General features: G+C 51.0%; 2 protein-coding genes across 6 annotated transcripts; both read right to left on the bottom strand.

Moving 5' to 3' along the window:
- Positions 1 to 1022: 1022 nt before the first annotated feature.
- ETV2 (ETS variant transcription factor 2) lies at positions 1023 to 3438 on the bottom strand. 3 transcript variants are annotated; one of them, XM_032390361.1, is made up of 6 exons: positions 3369 to 3438; positions 3193 to 3273; positions 2835 to 2909; positions 2107 to 2586; positions 1485 to 1597; positions 1023 to 1240 (listed from the first exon to the last, which is right to left on the bottom strand). In XM_032390361.1, the coding sequence occupies exons 1-6, from the start codon at positions 3436 to 3438 to the stop codon at positions 1040 to 1042; spliced, it is 1020 nt and encodes a 339-aa protein (XP_032246252.1). In that variant the 3' UTR covers positions 1023 to 1039. The 3 variants fall into 3 exon arrangements, with proteins under 3 accessions (XP_032246252.1, XP_032246251.1, XP_032246253.1); XM_032390360.1 differs by having other exon boundaries at positions 2835 to 2915; positions 3196 to 3273; XM_032390362.1 differs by lacking the exons at positions 2107 to 2586; positions 2835 to 2909 and having other exon boundaries at positions 1038 to 1240; positions 3196 to 3273.
- A 4032-nt stretch (positions 3439 to 7470) lies between these two features.
- RBM42 (RNA binding motif protein 42) lies at positions 7471 to 15574 on the bottom strand. Of its 3 annotated transcripts, XM_032390309.1 has the most exons (10): positions 15356 to 15571; positions 14995 to 15139; positions 13612 to 13696; positions 13429 to 13503; positions 11781 to 11846; positions 11526 to 11701; positions 10779 to 11111; positions 10352 to 10469; positions 7811 to 8005; positions 7471 to 7718 (listed from the first exon to the last, which is right to left on the bottom strand). In XM_032390309.1, exons 1-10 carry the CDS (start codon positions 15481 to 15483, stop codon positions 7606 to 7608), a joined length of 1434 nt encoding a protein of 477 aa, XP_032246200.1. In that variant the 5' UTR covers positions 15484 to 15571; the 3' UTR covers positions 7471 to 7605. The 3 variants fall into 3 exon arrangements, with proteins under 3 accessions (XP_032246200.1, XP_032246202.1, XP_032246203.1); XM_032390311.1 differs by lacking the exon at positions 11781 to 11846 and having other exon boundaries at positions 15356 to 15574; XM_032390312.1 differs by lacking the exon at positions 11781 to 11846 and having other exon boundaries at positions 11526 to 11680.
- Between the last annotated feature and the right edge of the window lie 4042 nt (positions 15575 to 19616).

Genomic DNA, 19616 nt, shown 5'->3' with positions numbered 1-19616 from the left:
TCTCATACCCCACAGCTGATCTGTCAAGAAATCCTGTTGGCTCTGCCTTAGTAATATATCCAGAATTTTCTCCGACATCCGGTTCAAGTCACAGGCACCTCTAGCCTGGGCTATTGCAGTAGTCCACTCCCTGGCCTCCTGGCTTCCCCACTGCCCTTCACAATCATCCACTCAGCCAGAGGGGACCCTGTTAACACCTCAGTCAGATCACTTCCCTTTGGCCTAGAACCCTCCCCTTGGGTCTTGTCTGACTCTCTCAGTCAAAAGCCAAAGTCCTTACAAATGACCTACACAGTTTTGTCTCTCTTATACCCTCATTTCCTATCCTTCCTATCCTTCCTCCCACTGCCCCAGCCACCCTGGCCTCCTCCTACTTAAACATGCAGGCTGACTTCCCTCTAAGGGCCTTTGCACTTGCTGTCCCCTTGGCCTGCAATGCTCGTCCTGAAGCTGGCTCCCTCCCTCACCTCCTTCAGGTTAGTCCTTCCCAGACCAGATATTTAGAATGGGCATCTTGTCAGTCCATGGGAGGACCATTCTTTTTTAGGGGCTCAGTGGTTCCCAGAATGGGGTAGGGTCTCCTTGGGGTCTAGATAGTAGCTCTATCACCCTCAGCTTGGAGTGGGAAGACAGGAGGTGGTTTGGGGGATCAAACCCTAGGCCTAATTTTCCTTAGGAAAAGCACCGGAAGGACACACATAAACTGTTTTTTGGAGTCTTGAGTCCTCTCTTCAGGAGGGACACGGTCGGTAAACTGAAAGTTAGTGATTGGATCTGATTCCTTTACAAGTCCCAGCACAGACAGGCACATACTAGGCCCTGTAGGGACTGAGACGATTCCTTTGAAAGTCCCACCACACAGTGAGCACACAAATAGGTCCGCTAAGGGTCTGGGTGTGTCTTAGGGTCACACAGGCGGGGGGTGGGGGTGGCGGTGGGATGTGAGTGTGGTGGTGCACACTTAGAGTCCCTATTGGGTTTAGTCAGTATCCGTGGGAAGGATGCAGGCAGCACTCACGACTAGTTTGATGGGATATTTTTATTGGGTCGCTCCTCCCGGTCCACCCCCCGCGCAGTCTGGATAGGCCAGGCCGGGCACGCGGCCCCCGAAACGGTACGTGTACTTGCGCCCACCGCTCTTGCGCACGATGTCGCGGCGGTAGTAGTAGCGCAGGCCTCGGCTCAGTTTCTCGTAGTTCATGCCGGGTTTCCTCTTGCGCTCACCCCACAGCCGCGCCACCTAGGACAGAGGCCCGGCTTAGTCTGAGAGGGCAGGAGGGAGCGGGGCTTGGCCACTGGCGGGCGGGGCGGGGGGTGCGGTTTCGGGTACGATCTGGACGCGAGTTAGTCCAGGTAACTCCCCGCGGGGTTGAGAGGAGTACGAGCTGGGGGCGGGGCCAACTACTAGGCAAACAGAATGGCCCGGCTAAATTGAACGGGAGGAGACCGGGGCGGGATTTGGCGCGTCTGGGAGGCTCCCCCACCTCTCTGGGGTCACACAGCTGGAACTCGCGGCTGTTGCCAGTCCAGCGGATGCAGTTGCTACGCTCCCCGTCTCGGAGCAGCTCCAGGAGGAACTGCCACAGCTGAATGGGACCTGCAGAGTGCAGACAGGTGAACACTCAGGCTTCCTAGCCCCAGACCATGTCCCTTCGACGACCCAGCTGTCGGGGCTCCCTCGCTTCGAAGGTCCAAGGGTCCAGGTTCTCCCAACTCGGGGCCCAGAAGTCCAGATCCCCTCCTCCTCGGGGCCCAAAGAGTCCGGATCCCTCCATATAAGGAACCCAAGAATCGGCCTCAGGGACCCACGCAGCCGAGGCCCCCATCTCGGAAACTTAGAGGAGTTTGGCTGCCACACCTTGGTGACCCAGGCATCCAGACCCTCACCTCTTTCCTCTCACCTAATCCAGGAGCGTAGGTTCTGGTCTCCTGCTCCCTATTAAGACTACCAGTGTCTCAGTCCTCTTCTCCCTCAGGACCCACCCTCACCGCCTTTCTCGGGCTCTTAGGTAACTAAGCCCCGCACCTTCCCTGCCAGTTTCCCGGGTCCCGCCCTAACGCGCCTAGACCCCGCCTCACTAGAGTCTGGTGCTGCGAACTTCTCACCTCGGTGGTTATTTTTGGGGTAACAAGCCAAGGTTACGCCGCCCGACTGCTGGCTTGGTTCGGAGGACGTGGTGAGATCTGAAGTCTGGTACCCCTTTGAAGAGGTGGTGCAGTCCGTTTGCAGCCCCGAGACCCAGGAGGTGGTATAGTCTGAGCCCGCAGGCCCACCCAACGAAATGGTAGAGTCCGCGCTCGGCTCCCCGCAGAGGCCCTTGCCCCAGTAGGTGGGGCCGTCGAGGCCAATAGAACAGTCCCAGTTGGTGGAGCTGGCGGCGGCCTGGGCGCAGGACCACGAGTTGGTCCCTCCCCCGGAGGTGGTACAGTTCTGGCCCGCGGCCCCCGCAGCACCAGCTAAGGGGGCGGGACCCAGGCCGGGAGGGGCGGGGCCTAGGGCCTGGAAGACGCCGCTCCAAGGGTCCGAGCCCGTGCACTCCAAGTCTGTCCAGTCTCCCGACCACCGAAGAGCCTGAGGGGCGGGCTCTGTGAGGAGTAACAGACCCCAAGTGAGGGGAGCACAGGTGTCCCGGTCCCCGGCCCCCTCAGGGGTTCTTGGGAGTCTAAGCTCTCAGCCCTGGCGCCCTGGGCTCCCGGATCTAGGCCATGCCATCTCGAGGACACAGGGGTTCCCGTCCTAGCCCCGTTCCCCTCAAAGATCAAAGAGTTTAAACCTCTAGCTACGGTGGAGGACCCTAGTCCCCTCCTTACCCCGCCTCTGCGCACACACTCACCCGCCCCCCATGGAGCTTCTGGGTGCGGTAACGCGGAGCCCCAGTCCGGCTGTGGGAGCCCTGTGAGGGATAAGAACGAGCAGAGTTTAGGGAAGGGTGTGAGCAATGACTAGAGACGCCCCCTCGACCACTCACCCAGCAGTCTTTATTTGTCAGGGACTGAGTCATTGCCCCCAGCCCCTACTCACTCACACCTAGAACTCAGGACCCTGGCCTCGTCCTCTTTCAACCTCAGGACTTCAAGCCGGCAGCCCTCTCCCACTTTAGCCTCAGGAGTCCAGGCACGCCCCCTTCCTCCCTCAGACCCAGGAGCCCAGCCTCTCACCTTCCTCAGCTCCCAGGAGTCCCAGCCCACAGCCACCTTTCCAGCGTGTCTCCGCTATCAGCGTGTCCCCGGGGAGCGCCAGTTCGGGGAAATAGAAGCCGAGTTCAGCTCCTTCTGCAGGCAATGAGGCGGGTAGGGCCGGGTCGGGGTCAGCGGAGGCCCCCACCTGTGCACCCTCCCCTCACAAGGACTCAGCCCCAGTAGCCTACCCAGCCCTGACAGCCTGTTCCCTGGGGGCACTTCCTGTGGAGACGCTTCATCCCAGTTCCAGATGTCCATGGATGCTCCTTGTGAATGTTCTGGACAGGGGAAAAAAAGGGGGTAAGGGGTGAGCTGGTGACACTTAGGGACCCTGGAGTCCGGGCCCCAGCTCTTGCTTCCCTCAGACCCAGGAGTCCGGGCCTTTTGCTCCCTCCTTCCCCAGGACCCTGGAATCTTGGCCTCCAGTGTCCCTTTTCTCAGACTAGGAGTAAGGGACCTCAGCCCTCTCCTCCCTCAGACCCAGGAGTCCAGGGGCCCAGACATCCAGTCCCCAGTTCATGGCTCACCTCTGGCGGGTTTCTCTGTCCCCGGCCAGGGGTCTCAGCCCCATTTCATACCATGTACCCCCTCCCCTGGGGGCCTGGGCAGGGGGGAATTTTCCGAGACGTCAGAGCCGGGGGTCGCAGCCGGGTCGAGTTGCAGGGCCCGGGGCGGGGCCAAGCGCCCCCCGCCCACCCCCCACCCCCCACCCCCCACCCCCCACACCTCAGGCGTGGACGCCTGCCTCCTGATAGCTACAGCTGTCCTGCTGCAGGGGTGGCTTGGACTTGGGACAGGAGCTTGGGGAACGGCGGGCTGTGAGAGACCCGGGGTGCGGAGGCGTGTTTACGGGGTGATGGGGTGGAGCGGGGGGGGGTTGGGTGGCCAGGTTTTCCGTCTTGGGGACTTGATCCTGCGACATGGGGGGTAGGGGGGAGGGTCTGGGGTCAGCTGGGCTGCGCCAGGCTTATCTGCAACAGGAAGGGGGATTTCCGGCCAGACCCCAGGTCCGCCAACGTCACAATCTGTGGGGGGACTGCGAGGCGGGGTGGAGGAATATGGTTGGGGGAGGCCGACCCAGGATCCCCTTCGAGGGCTTTGAGGACGTTCTGGGGCTGCTCTTGAGGAGTGTCAATCATGATAACACATCAACAATGTAAACAATAACCAGAGTAATTCTAATAGCTAACAGTTATTGAGGGCTCACTGCATGCCACCAACTGTACCAGGGGCCTTCATTTAATCCTTTTCTGAGGTTAAGTACTAGTTTTCATTTTATGAAAAGGGAAATTGAAGCAGACTTCCTTTCACTTCTCTTCATCTCCAGAATCCTATGCTATAATATTTGAGACAAATGGGGGAAATTTGAGTATGAACTGAATATGAGGTATAGAATTATTCATTTTCTGAGATATGATTATGGTCTGAAAGATGTCTCTATAAGGAAATGAACACATATTTAGGGGTGAAGTATTACTTGTTTCAAATGATTCAGCAAAAAAAAAAACCCAACCCACCTGTATACGTGTAACATATACATACATGCAATAGTTGGGACATAATTATACTAAAAAATTATTTATCCAAAACTTCAAATATAACCTAGGTCTCCTGTATTTTTTTTTAAAGTTTTGTTTATTTATTGGAGAGAGAAAGAGAGAGAATGCGAGCAGGGGGAGGGGCAGAGGAAGAGGGGGAGAGAGAAGCAGAATCCCCGCTGAGCGCTGAGCACAGAGCCCAAGTGGGGGCTCGATCTCACAACCCTGAGACCATGACCTGAGCCAAAATCAAGAGTTGATGCTTAACTGACTGAGCCACCCAGGTGCCCCTGTCCTGTAATTTTATTTCCTAAATCTGGTAACCCTAAACCTATGTAGCTTGGCTTAGAGCCTGTGGTTGTACCCATCCTGCTGTATGTATTAATAAGTATTTACCATTAAAAAGAACCTCTTTGATATGGGCATTTTCCAGTATTCACCCTGCCTGACCATTAACCACCTGCCATTCTGGGGGTGGGAGGACGGGGCTGTGGGCACTGCTTTTCTGTTCATGTTACATTAGGGAAACTGGGCCTTAGGAGGGAGAGGCACTTAATGGGTCACAGAGTGGGCAAGTGGGGAGTGCTGGGATTGGCCTCAGCATTGGGGGAGCAAAGAGCCCCCAGGCATCACTGCTCCACCATCCATCCAACCCAGGGGCCTGCAGGGTATCCTGCTGATCCCCACCAGGCCCCAGGCCTCCTCTCCCTGAAGCTGGCCTTTCTCCTGTGTGTGTCTGTCTGTCCATGGCTCTCTGCCCAAGTTAGTGTCCCTGGCTCTGGGTCTCTGTTGCACCAGGCCTGACTCCAGTGAGGCCTTGTGAGGCCATGTCACCCTCCCCATCTCTCTCCCTACTTCCTTATCTCTCTGTCCCCATTTCTCTCTTTGGATTTTCTCCCCATGTCCCTTCCCATTGTACTGCCTTCACCTGCAGTTCTCACCTCTCCATCTTTGTCTCCCTCCCCATCTCTCCATCTCCCGCTTGCTACATCTCTTCATCTCTGTCCATCCGTCTCTCAACCCCACCGTTGAGCTTTCTCTCCCTTTCCTCAGGAGGACTTAAGTGCACACATTTAAAAGCTTCCTTTCGGAGATAAACCGTAAGAGACTCTTAATCATAGGAAACAAACTGAAGGGTTGCTGGAGTGGAGGGGGGTTGGGGGGATGGGGTAACTGAGTGATAGACATTAAGAAGGGCACATGATGTAATGAGCCCTGGGTGTTATATAAGACTGATGAATCACTGACCTCTACCTCTGAAACCAATAATATATTATATGTTAATTAATTGAATTTAAATTAAAACAAACAAACTAACAAAAGCTTCCTTCCTGCAATCATTCCCTCTTCCCATCTCCTCCCTTGTCCTGTGACTGAAGTGAGCAGAGGGGGGTCAGAGCAGGAAGGGCTAGTGATGTGGGGGTAGGGATTGAGGGTCTTGGGGCTGGGTTGTCTAGCCCGGGTGGCAGGGGGCTGAAGGGCACTTCCTGTGAGGGAGGGAGGCCCTCACCCTTCTAACCAGACTGGAAAATGTGACGTCAGAGAGGGAGCAGTAAGGGAGGAAGGCGGGAACAGAGGAAATTTGACACCTCTCCCGGGCGACCAGCTTCCCAGAGAGGTCTTGGCATTGTTTCCTTCTTGCTCCCATGCCCCCTCTCAACCCAGGGTTCTGCTGGCTCTGCCCCTGGGAGACCCTCATCCCCTCCCCACGCTTGAACCACGCAGTCTCTCTCCTCTGCTTGGTACCTGCCCCTGCCTCCTTCAGGCCTCTAGTCCACAGCATGGCTGTGTCAGGGCTCTTTCTAAAGTGCAAATCTGATGCCAGTCCCGTTTGAACTTGGTTCCAGCTTCTCAGGGCTTACTGCTGCCTTCAGGGTAAAGTCTAAGCTCTTAGTGTAGTGTTCAAGATCCTGCTTGGACACTTCTTCAGACAGGCAGTGTCAAGCTTAGGGCTGGGAAAAGAGAGGCGGGAGAGATCCATAGATGCAGACAGAGAAGAGAGACTCAGAGACAAGAAACAGAGGGGCACTCACAGAGACACTCACAAGGAAACAGACACAGAGAAGCACTCGAGGGGGTCCACACAGACATAAGGCAAGAGAATGCGGCTGGGGTTTGGCAGAGTGAAGAAACTGGGAAACAGTCTCAGAGATGCAGAGGGTGAGAACTGCAGAGACTGGGAGAGAATAACAGGAAGAGCATGAGACAGACTCAGAAGTGGCCGGTTCCTTCAGGAAGCCCTCCCCGACTCCCAGGTCAGCAGCCTGGGCTCCGCCATCCCAACTCTGACCACTCCGTGTGGCAACGAGCCTATCTGCCGCCACTGGACCATGAGCTCCGAGGGAACAGAATCCAGGACTGTTTCAGTCACCACGCCCCCAGCACTGGTGAGGCCTTCGCTGACTTTGCTGCATGGATGAAAGCCTGGAAAGCTGTGACCTCCAGAAGGGCAGAGCCCAGAAGACTCCCTACCTTGGTACTGAGAATACAGGCTGGAGTCAGAAGATACCTGGACTGAGTCTTGGCTTGGTTTTGGCCTGGCTATAGCCTCTGCTTTCTCCTCTGTGGAATGGGCTGCACTCAGCATGCACGTAAAAGAGGCTTCAGGAAGATGTGATGGGCGCACAGTAGCGATGGAAAAATGCCCATCTGCATGTTTGTCTAGGTAAACTTTTAAAGCTCCACACTATTCACTATTCCCAGATTGGGGGATGTCAAGCCCTGCTCCCCAAAGAGTGCTTCCAAGCCCAGCCAGGGACGGAAATAACGTAAATTTATTGAAACTGGTTTTGGGGAAGGTGGGTGGGTGGATAGTTGGGGATCTTCCAAAGATCTGGGAGAAGAGCCAGCGCCCGGCCAGGAGGGAGCGGGTGCCCGGCCACAGACCCTATCTCAGGCCCAGTTTCTTCTTCTCCTTCTGCTTCTTGCGTACCACATCCAGGTTCCGGTCCTTCCACATACTCTTGCGCAGCTTGATGGGGCGTGAGCCCACATACTTCCCTGTGGGAATGGAGGGTTCAAGGTCAGGCTAGGGGTCAGGCTTAGGCCAGATGCTGGTCACACCCACGGTCCCTGAGAGAGGCCTCACCCACCGTTCATCTCACGCATGGCGCGCACGTAGTCGCTGGGGTCCTTAAAGCTGACAAAGCCATAGCCCTTGGTCTTGCCTGTGCGCTTGTCTCGGATCACCTTAGCCTTAAGGAAGGATGGGAAGCGGCTGAAGGCGCGTGCCAAGATGTCATCATTTACTTCATTGCCCAAATCCCCACAGAAGATCCGGAAGTCATCTGGGGTTGGGAAAGAGGCGGTCAGAAGATACAGAAGTCTGGCCCTGTGTCTGCCTTATTTAAATAGCCCCCCTGCTCTGGAGGCATCCCCCAAACCCTCCTCCCTCTGTATCCCCAGCAGTCTCAGGCTGGGGCCCTCTCCGTAATAACAGCCAACATCTGTATGGTATTTACCCTGTGCTAGGCTCTTGGCTAAGTACTCGTGAGGTTTTAACACATCTGGAACTCCCAATGGCCCTTTTACCCCGAGGCACAGAGAAGTCATGTTACCTGCCCGAAGTTACTCAACCAGGCAGTGGCCGAGCTAGGACAAGAACTCAGGCACCTGGCTCCAGAGTCTTCACTTTCAACTACCTGCACTGCCTTTCCGCACCCCAGGGCCATCTCGCCCATTGCCGTGATGAAGGCTCCTCTGTCCTAGCCCTGGCCTCTCCTCTAAGCCCCTGGCATCCCTTGGTCTCCTGGACAGCTCCCCATGGATATCCCCAAAGCTCCTGACACCCGTTTTCTTTCTCTGCAAAGCCCACCCTAATTCCCCGAAACATGTTCAACGCTGTCTGATCCCTCTCCAAGGCTGACCTCAGCTGCCATTCCCGAGCATATCCCCCGGGCTGGGCCTGAGCCAGACCAAACACACTCAAGCCCAAAGCATCCCTTCCCTGACAAGGCACATGCTATTATTATCCCCTTGCTGGAGTGAGGAAAGGAGGATAGAAAGGCTAAGTGACTTGCCCAAGGTCACAGAACTAGGGTCTACAGCCTGCACTGACCACATCTAGGCTGACACTGCCATGCCCTGGCCTGGGGCAGGTAGACGTCAGGTCCGCTTCCTCAGCCAGCACTGTGGCTGCCCCACAGCTTCTGTGGTGATTAATGACACTCTCCCGGAACAAGTTAGACCGCCCTCAGAGGAAATGGTCTGGTAAACTCAGAGGGAGGGGTCTTCTACAAAACAACTGGGCTGGACACTTCAAAAAACTGTTATACACAAGACAAAGTGGTATGAGGGAGACCATTCTTATTAAAAGATAATCTAGAGGGCGCCTGGGTGGCTCAGTTGGTTAAGCGACTGCCTTCGGCTCAGGTCATGATCCTGGAGTCCCAGGATCGAGTCCCACATCGGGCTCCCTGCTCAGCAGGGAGTCTGCTTCTCCCTCTGACCTTCCCCCATCTCATGCTCTCTCTCACATAAATAAATAAAATCTTTAAAAAAAAAGATAATCTAGAGACTGAAAACTTCATGCATCCTGATTCACAGGAAAAGATGGCTGTAACAGATGGTTTAGGGACAACTGGGAAAACTTAAACATAAAGGGAATATGAGATACCATAGAATGACCATTCATTTTCTTAGGAATGTTAATGATATTATGATATAAAAGAGACTGTTACTTTTCTTTTCTTTTTTTTTTTTTTAAAGATTTTATTTATTTATTTGACAGAGAGAGACACAGCGAGAGAGGGAACACAAGCAGGGGGAATGGGAGAGGGAGAAGCAGGCTTCCCGCCGAGCAGGGAGCCTGATGCGGGGCTCGATCCCAGGACCCTGGGATCATGACCTGAGCCGAAGGCAGACGCTTAACGACTGAGCCACCCAGGCGCCCCGAGACTGTTACTTTTCTTAGGAGATGAATGCGGAGGTATTTAGGAGGGAAGTGATAACTTCATTTATAACTTGCTCCAAATGACTGAGCAAAATCCAGAAAAACCATACATACACATAGAAGGATAAAGTGAATACAGCAAAATGTCAATTGCTGAATTTAGGTGCTGGATATACATGGCTGTTCTCTGTGCAATTCAGTGTTAAAAAAATTTATTTTTAAGATTATATTTATTTATTTGACCGAGAAAAAGAGCACACCACACACAAGCAGGGGCAGTGGCAGGCAGAGGGAGAGGGAGAAGTCGACACCCCACTGAGCAGAGAGCCCGATGTAGGGCTGGATCCCAGGACCCTGGGATCATGACCTCAGCCAAAGGCAGATGCTTAACTGACTGAGCCACCCAGGCGCCCCCAGTGTTTAAAATTTTTCGTAAGAAGCTGAGAGAAAAAAAAATGCTCTTTTACCTTTAGCAAGCCAGGCCTCTCATGAATAAAACAGAGTTCAGAAAGTCCTAGGTGCCAATTGCCTCTACCACATTCTGTTCAGTGGTTAGGTGAGGGCCTGCCCCTCAGAGCCATAGTCTAGCCCTCCACCATGTAGGCAAATAACAGGGCCTGCCCTATAGAGAGGCGGCAGTTGTGGAGTGACCTGGTTTACCTTCCCTGTGTCTGCCCCAAGGAGGAGACCTTGGTGCATCCCTGACTGAGCAATGCCTGGCCCTGCACTTGGGCCCCCTTACCTGCATCCCACTCCAGCAGGCTGGGGTCCTCCCAGCTGCTCCCAGCTGCTGTGCGAATGCACCGTTTCAATTTCTCTGGCTTTCCTTTCTTCTTGTCCTCACCCAAGGGCTCTGGGACCTGTAGAGGAAGGGGGATGGGGGGCAAAGGGCTTGGACCCATGTGTCCCTTTCAGGCTCCCCCACCTGCCTATGCCCCTCACTCTCCTGCTTCCATAATTAAAGAACTGGATGTACTTCTGAATGTGAGGTACCTGTGTCTGCCTCCTTCTCTCCTATGTCCTCCCAGCCCCTCCAATTTCCTGGGTCCCTTCTCCCTCCATCAGTAGAGGGCTACATGTGTTCCTGGATGTGGAAGGCCATGCGTTCTTGTCTGCCCTCCCCGCCCTTTCTACCTGCCTTCCCCCCGACTGCTATGCTCCCTGCTTACCTCAAGAGCCATGAGGCCAGGGGGTGGCTCAGGCCGTGGGGGCCGGGGTCGTGGACGCAGGGACAGGAGCTCAGGAATGCGCAGTGGGGGCAGTAGGCCTCGTACAACTTCCAGTGGGAGGGGCAGGGGTTCAGGCTCAGGCAAAGGCATGGCCAGGGCCAATGGCAGGCTGGGCCCAATGACCGCAGGGCCAGTGGGGGCACCTCCTGCCCCAACAGCCACCGCTGCGCTAGCCTCCTCCAGCCCGGCTGCTGCCGCCACCACTGCCTCTTCCTTCTCTTTCAGGCCCAACCCCAGGCCCAGCCCCAGCTCTCGAGGTGTTGCTGGCTCCTCCTGTGGGCAAGGGGAGACAAAGAAGAGCGCCTTTTCAGAGGCTCAGACCTTACTCTCATCCTGTACAACAAAGCAAGGGCCTGAGGCCAGAGAACAGACGAGACACCTACACAGAGAAAGGAGTCTCTAGTCAGAGACAAGACACAGGGACAAAGATACCAGAACAGAAAAATAGAGAGGGACAATCAAAAGAAAAATAGAGATACAGGGACAGAAACAACCCACGGCCTGTGTTTCTCTCTCTACTTTCCTCACAAAAAGAAACAAAAACAGATTAGGCACAAAAAGAAATAGTGAGAGACTGAGACAGAGTCCGAGAGTGAGAAGGCAGACTTAGACATGGCCCATCAAGCCAGGATTGAGCATCTCCCCACCCTTCACACCTCTGTCCATGAGCTCCCTGTCCACACTTACCAGGGGAGGTCTCAGGGCAGCCATGGAGCTCAGGGGGGGCCCTGGGGCCCGAGCCATCGGTGGCAGCATCATAGGTGGTCCGGGGGGGCCAGGCAGAGGGGGGCCCACGAGGGCCTGGTGAGGGGGCCGCAGGGCCATAGGGCGGGGACCACCTGCTGCAGAAGAAAGAGCAGAATCTGTCAGGGTGTTAGTGGGGGAGTTGGAGGGCTTAGGGGGGAAGTTATGTGGCAGAGATGATGACCCTGGCCCCCTCACCTGCTCTCTGTAGCACGTGGGGGACGAAGGCCGGACGCAGGATAGGGGCCCTCTGGGGGGCCACAGCTGTGGGAGAGAGAGATGGGGGTGTGTGTCATGGGGGACCGGGGCACTTGAGGTGAGGTGTGTGTGTGTGGGTACTCTCAGCATCCAAGAGATCCTGGAGAAGAGTCTGGGGAACCTTCTGGGAGATACAGGAGTCTTTCCATTTGTTCATTCAGCAAAAATTTACCACTGAGCATCTCCTCTGGGCCTGTCCCTTTCCTGGACAATACTAGGGACACACTGAAAGACCCAAGGCTCTCAGGGAGCTCCTGGTCCCAGACCGGAGGGAACAGACCCATCATCAGAGAGTGACAGCCCAGAGTGATCATCAGGGCCAGGATGGGGTAAAGCCCAGGCAGGGTGATTGGAACTAGGAGGGGGAAGCCTGGGGAGTGGTGGGAGCCCAAAGGAGCCCTCTGACCTAGCCAGGGTGGCTAGAGGCTTCCTGGAGAAACAGACCTGTGAGCTGAAACCTAAAGGATAATAAAGACCCAACTGCCTTTGGTCAGGCAAAGGGTGACTAGAAAGACAACTAGCAAGGGGAACATTTACAAATAAAATTTTTTCCCAGTTCAGTTTAGTATAATTTTAATAGCAGAAGTTGAAATTTGGAGAGCATCGTAAGAGAATGGTCAAAAGGTCAGTAGGCATCCAAGCACAGCATTGTTGGCTGGACCATGGATGTCCTCCTGAGGGCAGCAGGGAGCCACAGCAGGGCTGGAAGCTGGGCAGTGTGACCAGGTCAGATGTGCATTTTGATCAAGCATACTAAAGAATAAAAGATGTTGAGATTCCTCAGACATCAGATAAAAAAAGTATAACAGGAATTAAGTAACACAATCAGCAAGTTTGATCTAATAGAGATTGTACCAGAACTTTACAGAACACGTATTCTTTTCATACATATAAGGAAGCAGTGTCACAAAAATTGACCGTGTGTATAAAGGTCACCTTGACAACAAAAGTAAGAATGACCTGTGGAGAGGACAGATCTTAGTTAACTTGATTCTGATTTAGTTAATAGGCTTTGGAAGATTATAGTTGGGTGACAGTGAGCAGGGGAGAAAAGGGAGGTCAACAAGAACACTGTGGGCATATTCTAGCAATGCTTAGGGCTCCTGGGGAGTATATGGTGGATCTCTCTGTAAGGGGCCAGGTGATGTAGGGTCTTGACTGCCAGGTGAGGAGCTTGGTGCTTATTTGATGGTTTATTTATCCCATCAACAGATAGTACATAATGCTTACAATGTGGCAGGCACCAAGACTTTTGTCCCTCATGGAGCTTGTATTTTAGAGGAAACAAAAGGTGATAACCATAATGAATAAATTGTATAGCTTGTTACAAGGCATTAAGTGCTATGGAGAAACACAGCAAAGAGTAGGGATTAGGAGTAATGATAAGGGATTTGGTTTGCAATGGTAAGTGAAGCCTTACTAAGGCCAAACTGACAAGTATATGATGAGGTTTGTGCTTTAGAAAGATGATAATGTCAGAGCGGGGATGAAATGAAGTGGCTGAGTTAGCGCAATGATGTCGGCAAGATGCTGCAGTAGTCAAAACAAGAGTGCTTGGTCAAATGTGTGGTTCCCGGCCCAGACCTACCTGCTCGACGCAGGAACATAGCTTCTCGAGCCTCTGGACTGTCCAGGTGACTCCGATCACCAGGGCCAAAGCCAACTGTTGGAATGGGAAGAGACAAGGATGGTGGGAGGAGCGTCCCAGGCATCCCTTTTTATCACCCTGCCTGATCCCCTAGCTCCCTCTCCTCCACCACTCCTTGCTTACCTGGACCCACAAAAGGAGGGCCACCCACCATGGGAGGAACCACTGTGGCTGCAGCAGCTGCCCGGGCCTCCAGAGTCTGTTGGACCTGTTGGGGAGGAAATTGGGGTGAGTGCCCCCAAGGTGCCCTGGCTGGCTTACCCTGGGAGGCCAAGGGTTTCATTCTTTGCATTCTGTGTGGGGCTGGCTATCTGTCAACCTTAAGTCTAAGTTAAAATGTCACTTTTCAGGGAGGCTTTTGGGATCATACTAGTGAAAGCTGTCCTTAGCCCCTCCCAGTAGCAACTTTTCTTGTTATCCTGTTTCATCTTCCTCAATGCATTTAACACTATCTGAAGTTATGTCCTGCCTGTCCTTCTCATCTCCCATGCCTCCACCCTGGTCCAAGCCATCATTAACTCTTGCCTAGATGATTATGGTAGCCTCTTCTTCAGTCTCCTTGACTCTGCCTTAGCCCCCTTCAGTCTGTTCTCCAAACACAACCATAGTTAGTTAATATCTAAGTTGGACCATATTACCGCTCCGCTCAAAATCCTTCAGCAACATCCCATCTCAGAGTAAAAACCAAGGTCTTTATGGTGGCCCACAAGGCACTATCAGGTCTGGTCTCTCACCTCTCTGTCCTCATCTCCTCCCACTCTCCCTCTTGCACGCTCTACTCTAGCCACACTGTTCTCTCTGCTGTTCCTTGAACATGTCAGGTATGCACCTGTGTCGTGGCTCTTGCACTGGCAGTTCTCTCTGATGGGAATGCTCTTCCCCTAGATATCTCCATGGTTCCCTATATCATGTCCTTTATATCTTTGCTTAACTGCCACCTCCTCAGAAAGGCTTTCCCTGACCACGCTGATAAACCTCTGCCTTTCTTACTTTAGTTTGACCTGTCTTTCCCCAGTAAAATGTAAACCCCAGAAAGGTAGCAATTGTTTTTCTCTATATTATATTTCTCTATATTGTTATGTGCTTAATGCCTAGAATAGTGCCTGATGCATAGAAGGCACCCAATGATTACTGACAGAATAAACAAGTTTCATTTACTTGTTTTCCTTTTAGTAGTCTCTCTCTCCACTAGTCATACATAGCTTACTATTAAGCAGGTCAATGTGACTAATGAGATTGAGGAACTATTTAACTTAAATGTAAATTTTAAATAGATACAGAATATCTTTATCATTACAGAAAGTTCTACCAGACAACATGCTCTAGAATATAAGCTCCCAAAGGGCAGAAATATTGTTTGCTTAGTCGTTACTGTGTTCTCAGTGCCTGACACATAAAACATTTGTCATGCTAATCGATAAGTCAACATGTCAATAGCTCTCTGTATACAAACACTGCGTTCAAGGCACTGTGCTCTCTGATTTATATGCCTTAGCCCAGCCGTACCTGCTGGTAAGTGTTGGTTGCGATAATTGGGCGGATCACAGGAGCTGCTGGAACCTGCATCGCTTCTACCGTGGGGACCGTGGGCACCGCAGGCACAGCAGTTGGGATGCCGGTTACCGGAGCCCCCAGAACTTCCTGCTCAAACCTAAGGGGGCAGAACCGACACCACAGCTCAGGACCTCGCATTAATTCTGAAACGCTGGGTATACTGCGATAGCGCCTTCACCCCTTCTTCCTCCCACCCCCACAATCCCAAAAGTCCCATTTCCCCATGAGAGAGCCGTGTCGGGCTAATTTCGGCCTGGAGACTCCAGGGCTCGGTGACTCTGACTCTGGGACGGCTTTTTATTGCGGGCCTTACAGTGCCATCTCCGCCTCCATCTCCTTCAAGCGTTCCTCCCCGCTCTTGCCCGGCATGCCGGCGCCAGGGCCCGGAACCACAGGTCCTCCTGCACCCGGGAGTCCCGGGGCTGGCCCCGCCCCGGCCATCGCTGCTGCCGTCGCTGTCGCCACTTCCACCGCCTCAGCTCAGCGACCTCGGCCAGTTCCGCGGTCTACTCTCTAATCTTGTCGGGGTTGGCGCCCGTGAATGACGTATCAGTGAAAGCGACGGGCGCTGGTCCATGACATCATACGGAGCGAGGCCAATGAGAATCTGGCCACACCTGGAGGGCCCACCCCGAGGAGGAATATAGACCAATCAGAGTGTCGGAAAAAGGAACCAATGAGGAGCCTGGTTCTAAGTAAGTGCAGCTAAGTGAGGCGGCCACGCCTTCATTGGAGGAGTAAGGGCTAATGAGAGCGCTGTAAAGTCGTTGGCCCCGTCCCTAAAGAGAAAACTGGACTTTTGAGAGCTCAGAAAAGTTCGGAGGCTCCGCCTGTGCCACTGAGGCTCCTTCCGGAAGTGTTAAAGCCCACTGAGGTCCACATCAGCCCGGGGCTGGGCGAGGCTAGAGAGTGGTGAATGCCGTGGCCTTGCAGTCGGTAGAGACACACTACCGGACAGCGACTTCCGGGAAGACAAGGGTCAGGATGTGGGAAGCGCAGAGGGGGCACCTGACCCAGGCTTTCTGGGGAAGGTGACGTCTGAAGATTTGCTAGATGAAAATGGAGATGTTCTGGGTGGGAAGAATAGTTCGTGTAAAGGCCGAGAGAGTGGTAAAATGCGTCACCTCATAGTCACGTGTGTGTAGGTTTGGTCGCTGTGTACTTTCTTGGGACACAGCTGATCCTTTTTGTAGTCTTCAATGTGTTTTATTACGAATATTTAAAATACACAACACTAGGGGCGCCTGGGTGGCTCAGTGGGTTAAGCCTTTGCCTTCGGCTCAGGTCGTGATCCCAGGGTCCTGGGATCGAGCTCCCCATCTGCTCCCTGCTCAGCGGAGAGCCTACTTCTCCCTCTCCCTCTGCCTGCTGCTCCCCCTGCTTGTGCTCGCCTGCACTCTCTCTGTCAAATAAAATCTTAAAAAAGAAAAATAAATAAAATACACAACATTAGAAAAGAATGTAACAAACCTCCAGGTACCTCTCAGCAATTACTAATATTCTACCCTTTTTGTTTCACCTATACCTCTCATTATTATTATTACTATTATTATTATTATTTTGCTGGAGTATATTAAAGCAAATTCCAGGCATTAATAAATTCACCCGTAAATGCTTCATGATAGATCTCTAACAGATAAGGACTATTTAAGAGAAAAAAAGAGCATTTTCATACCCAAGAAAATTAATTTCTGGTTCGTTCCCGGGTTCGGCACCACAAAAACAAAAACAAATAAAAAACGAAAAGAAAAAAAGAGTATTAATTTCTTAGTATCGTCTAACATCCAGACTGTTAAAATTTCCCTGCCTCAAAATGTCTTTGTATAAAATCAGGCTGCAAATAAGGTATGCACGTTGCATTTGGTTGTTTGGTGGGTCTTTTTTTTTTTTCCCCTGTCAAAACTTACTGGCTGTCTTGGTTTTTTTGAAGTCCCAGGTCTAAATCAGCAGTAATGAATGCTTTGTTAAAATACTGGCTTTTGGGGTGCCTGGGTGGCTGAGTTGGTTAAGCATCTGCCTTGGGCTCTTTATTACATCATTTTTGTCAGTGTGGACTCACGGATATTTTATACTTCGGGTTATAATTCAATACTACTTTAGTTATTTTGTTGCTGAAATTGTTCCAGCATTTAAAATCTTCAGTCTTTTTTATTTTTTTATTTTTTAATTTTTATTTATTTATTTTTTTTATTTTTATTTTTTAAAGATTTTATTTATTTATTTGAGAAAAAGAATGAGATAGAGAGAGCATGAGAGGGGGGAGGGTCAGAGGGAGAAGCAGACTCCCCGCTGAGCGGGGAGCCCGATGCGGGACTCGATCCCAGGACTCCAGGATCATGACCTGAGCCGAAGGCAGTTGCTTAACTAACTGAGCCACCCAGGCACCCCTCTTCAGTCTTTTTTAATCTATAAATTTCCCTCCCCCGACTTTTTCTTCCTTCCTCCCTCCCTCCCTTTCCTTCTTTTCCGCTTCATCCCCACCTTTTTTTGCCTTCTATTTGTTGAAGAAACCGGACCAGTTGTCCTATAGGATATCTTACATTTTGGGTTTAACTGATTATATTGTTTCATTTGTTCCTCACTGCCCTCTCCCCCCTTTCTTATATAGTGTATTGACAGTTAGAAGCTTGATTAGATTTAGGTTTTATTTGGTGAGAGAATACGTCCTCCAAGTGCTATTGTAATGTATCTTATTGTATTCTGTCAGGAGCACATGATGTCTAGTTGTCTTCCTTTGGTGCCCTAAGACTGATCAGTGTCATCCTGCTCCATCTTAAGATGGCCAATCAACCTTTCCACTACTAGCTTTAGCAGCCCTTGATCATTATTACCTGCATCTACTACTTTGTTGATATATGTAAAATAGTGGTTTTCAAATTTTATTATTCTCTCTGTAATGATCAGTTATTCTTTCATAAATAACTTCCCCCTTATCAAGAATTTGGTCACTTGTTCAGATACAGGAAAGACATGCTTGATTCTTTCCCTATTTTATGAAAAAAAAAAAAAAATCAAAACGACTTGGTTCCTAGCACCCTTCAAAGGTGACCAGTGAGGTATTGTATGAACACTAATATGAACTTACATTTTCGAACATATTTCATGTGCTTCAAATCATTGCAGTTGCTCTAGTTGCTGCTCAGAATGTCCCATCTTTGGCCAGTGGCAGCCACTTCAGACTGACTCCTGAGTCCTTCTGACTCAAACTCACTAGTCTTGGAGGACTTCCTTGCTTTCTGGCACATGATGCCTCATACTCATTTGCCAATTTCCTGTCCCAGACCTGGAATCAGCTGTTTCCCCAAAGATCCCTGGTTCCAACTAGTAAAAAATGGCATTTAGAGTCCACAATCTGGGGTTGGTTGCTCATTATTACTGGGTTATCATATTTAGACCTTTTCTGTGGTCTGGGCTAGGGAAATACATATTTTCTAGAAAGAGAAAAACCCACAAGTTCAGTCTGCTATTTCTAAGTCAAATGAAAGATTACAGGGTTAAAGTTAAAGTTTACTCCTTTGATTTGATACTTCATTTATGTTAAAAATTTTGGTCCTCAGCAGGGCACCTGGTTGGCTCAGTCGGTTAAACATCTGACTCTTGATCTCAGCTCAGGTCTTGACCTCAGTGTCGTGAGTTCAAGCCCCTCATTGGGCTCCACGCTGGGCATGGAGCCTACTTTAAAAAAAACTTGGTTCCCAGTAACATTAGCACAAATACTTATTTGCTTTAGTCAAGTATATAATTTCAAAATATATAATGTAGGTCTCAAAAACGTAAACTATGTATTTTTATCAAAATAAAAACCAGTGTTATTACAAACAAGACTAATAGATGCAGTTTAAGATTGTATTGCAGTTCTTTTTCCCTTAGGATGCATGTACCACTGGAGGCATCAAGTGAAAGTACTATTTTATTTACTTTATTTTTAAGGATTTTATTTATTTATTTGGCAGAGAGAGAGAGCAGCAGGGGGAGAGGGAAAAGCAGACTTCCCGCTGAGCAGGGAGCCCAATGTGGGACTCAATCCCAGGACCCCAGGATCATGACCTGAGCTGAAGGCAGATGCTTAACCGACTGAGCCACCCAGGCGCCTTGAAAGTACTATTTTAACCTAACCTGGAATACTTCTTATCTGAATCAATTGTGCCACCAACTTGATATAGTTAGGTTCGTTTGTTTGTTTTCAATTTTTAGGGATTTTTCTCACTTTTTTAAATTATGAAAAATTAGATGTTTCCATAGTGCAAAGTATGAAACAGTGTATATTCATAGATGTTTGGCTTCCATCCCTGTCCCTTTTACCTTATTCTCTTCTCAACTATCTCAAAGTGACAGACATTATCCTTAATACTTCAATATGCATCCTCTAAGAATAGTCTCCCACCTAAACACAATGCCATTATCCCAGCAAAGACATTTAACAAAGACACATGTTTCTAACATGTTTCCCATTCCCAATTTTCAAATTTCCTGTTGCCCCCAAAATGTACTTTCACTGAAAAAAATTCCATGGTTCAATCAAGACCCACCTTACATTTGTCATGTCTCTTTTAATCTAAAGCAGTCCCCACCTG

The sequence above is a fragment of the Phoca vitulina genome, unplaced genomic scaffold (genome assembly GCF_004348235.1).
Source record: "Phoca vitulina isolate PV1807 unplaced genomic scaffold, GSC_HSeal_1.0 scaffold58, whole genome shotgun sequence".
Taxonomy (NCBI): Eukaryota; Metazoa; Chordata; class Mammalia; order Carnivora; family Phocidae; genus Phoca; species Phoca vitulina.
Note: the sequence above shows the minus strand (reverse complement) of the source record. Positions and strands in the feature narration are given on the sequence as shown.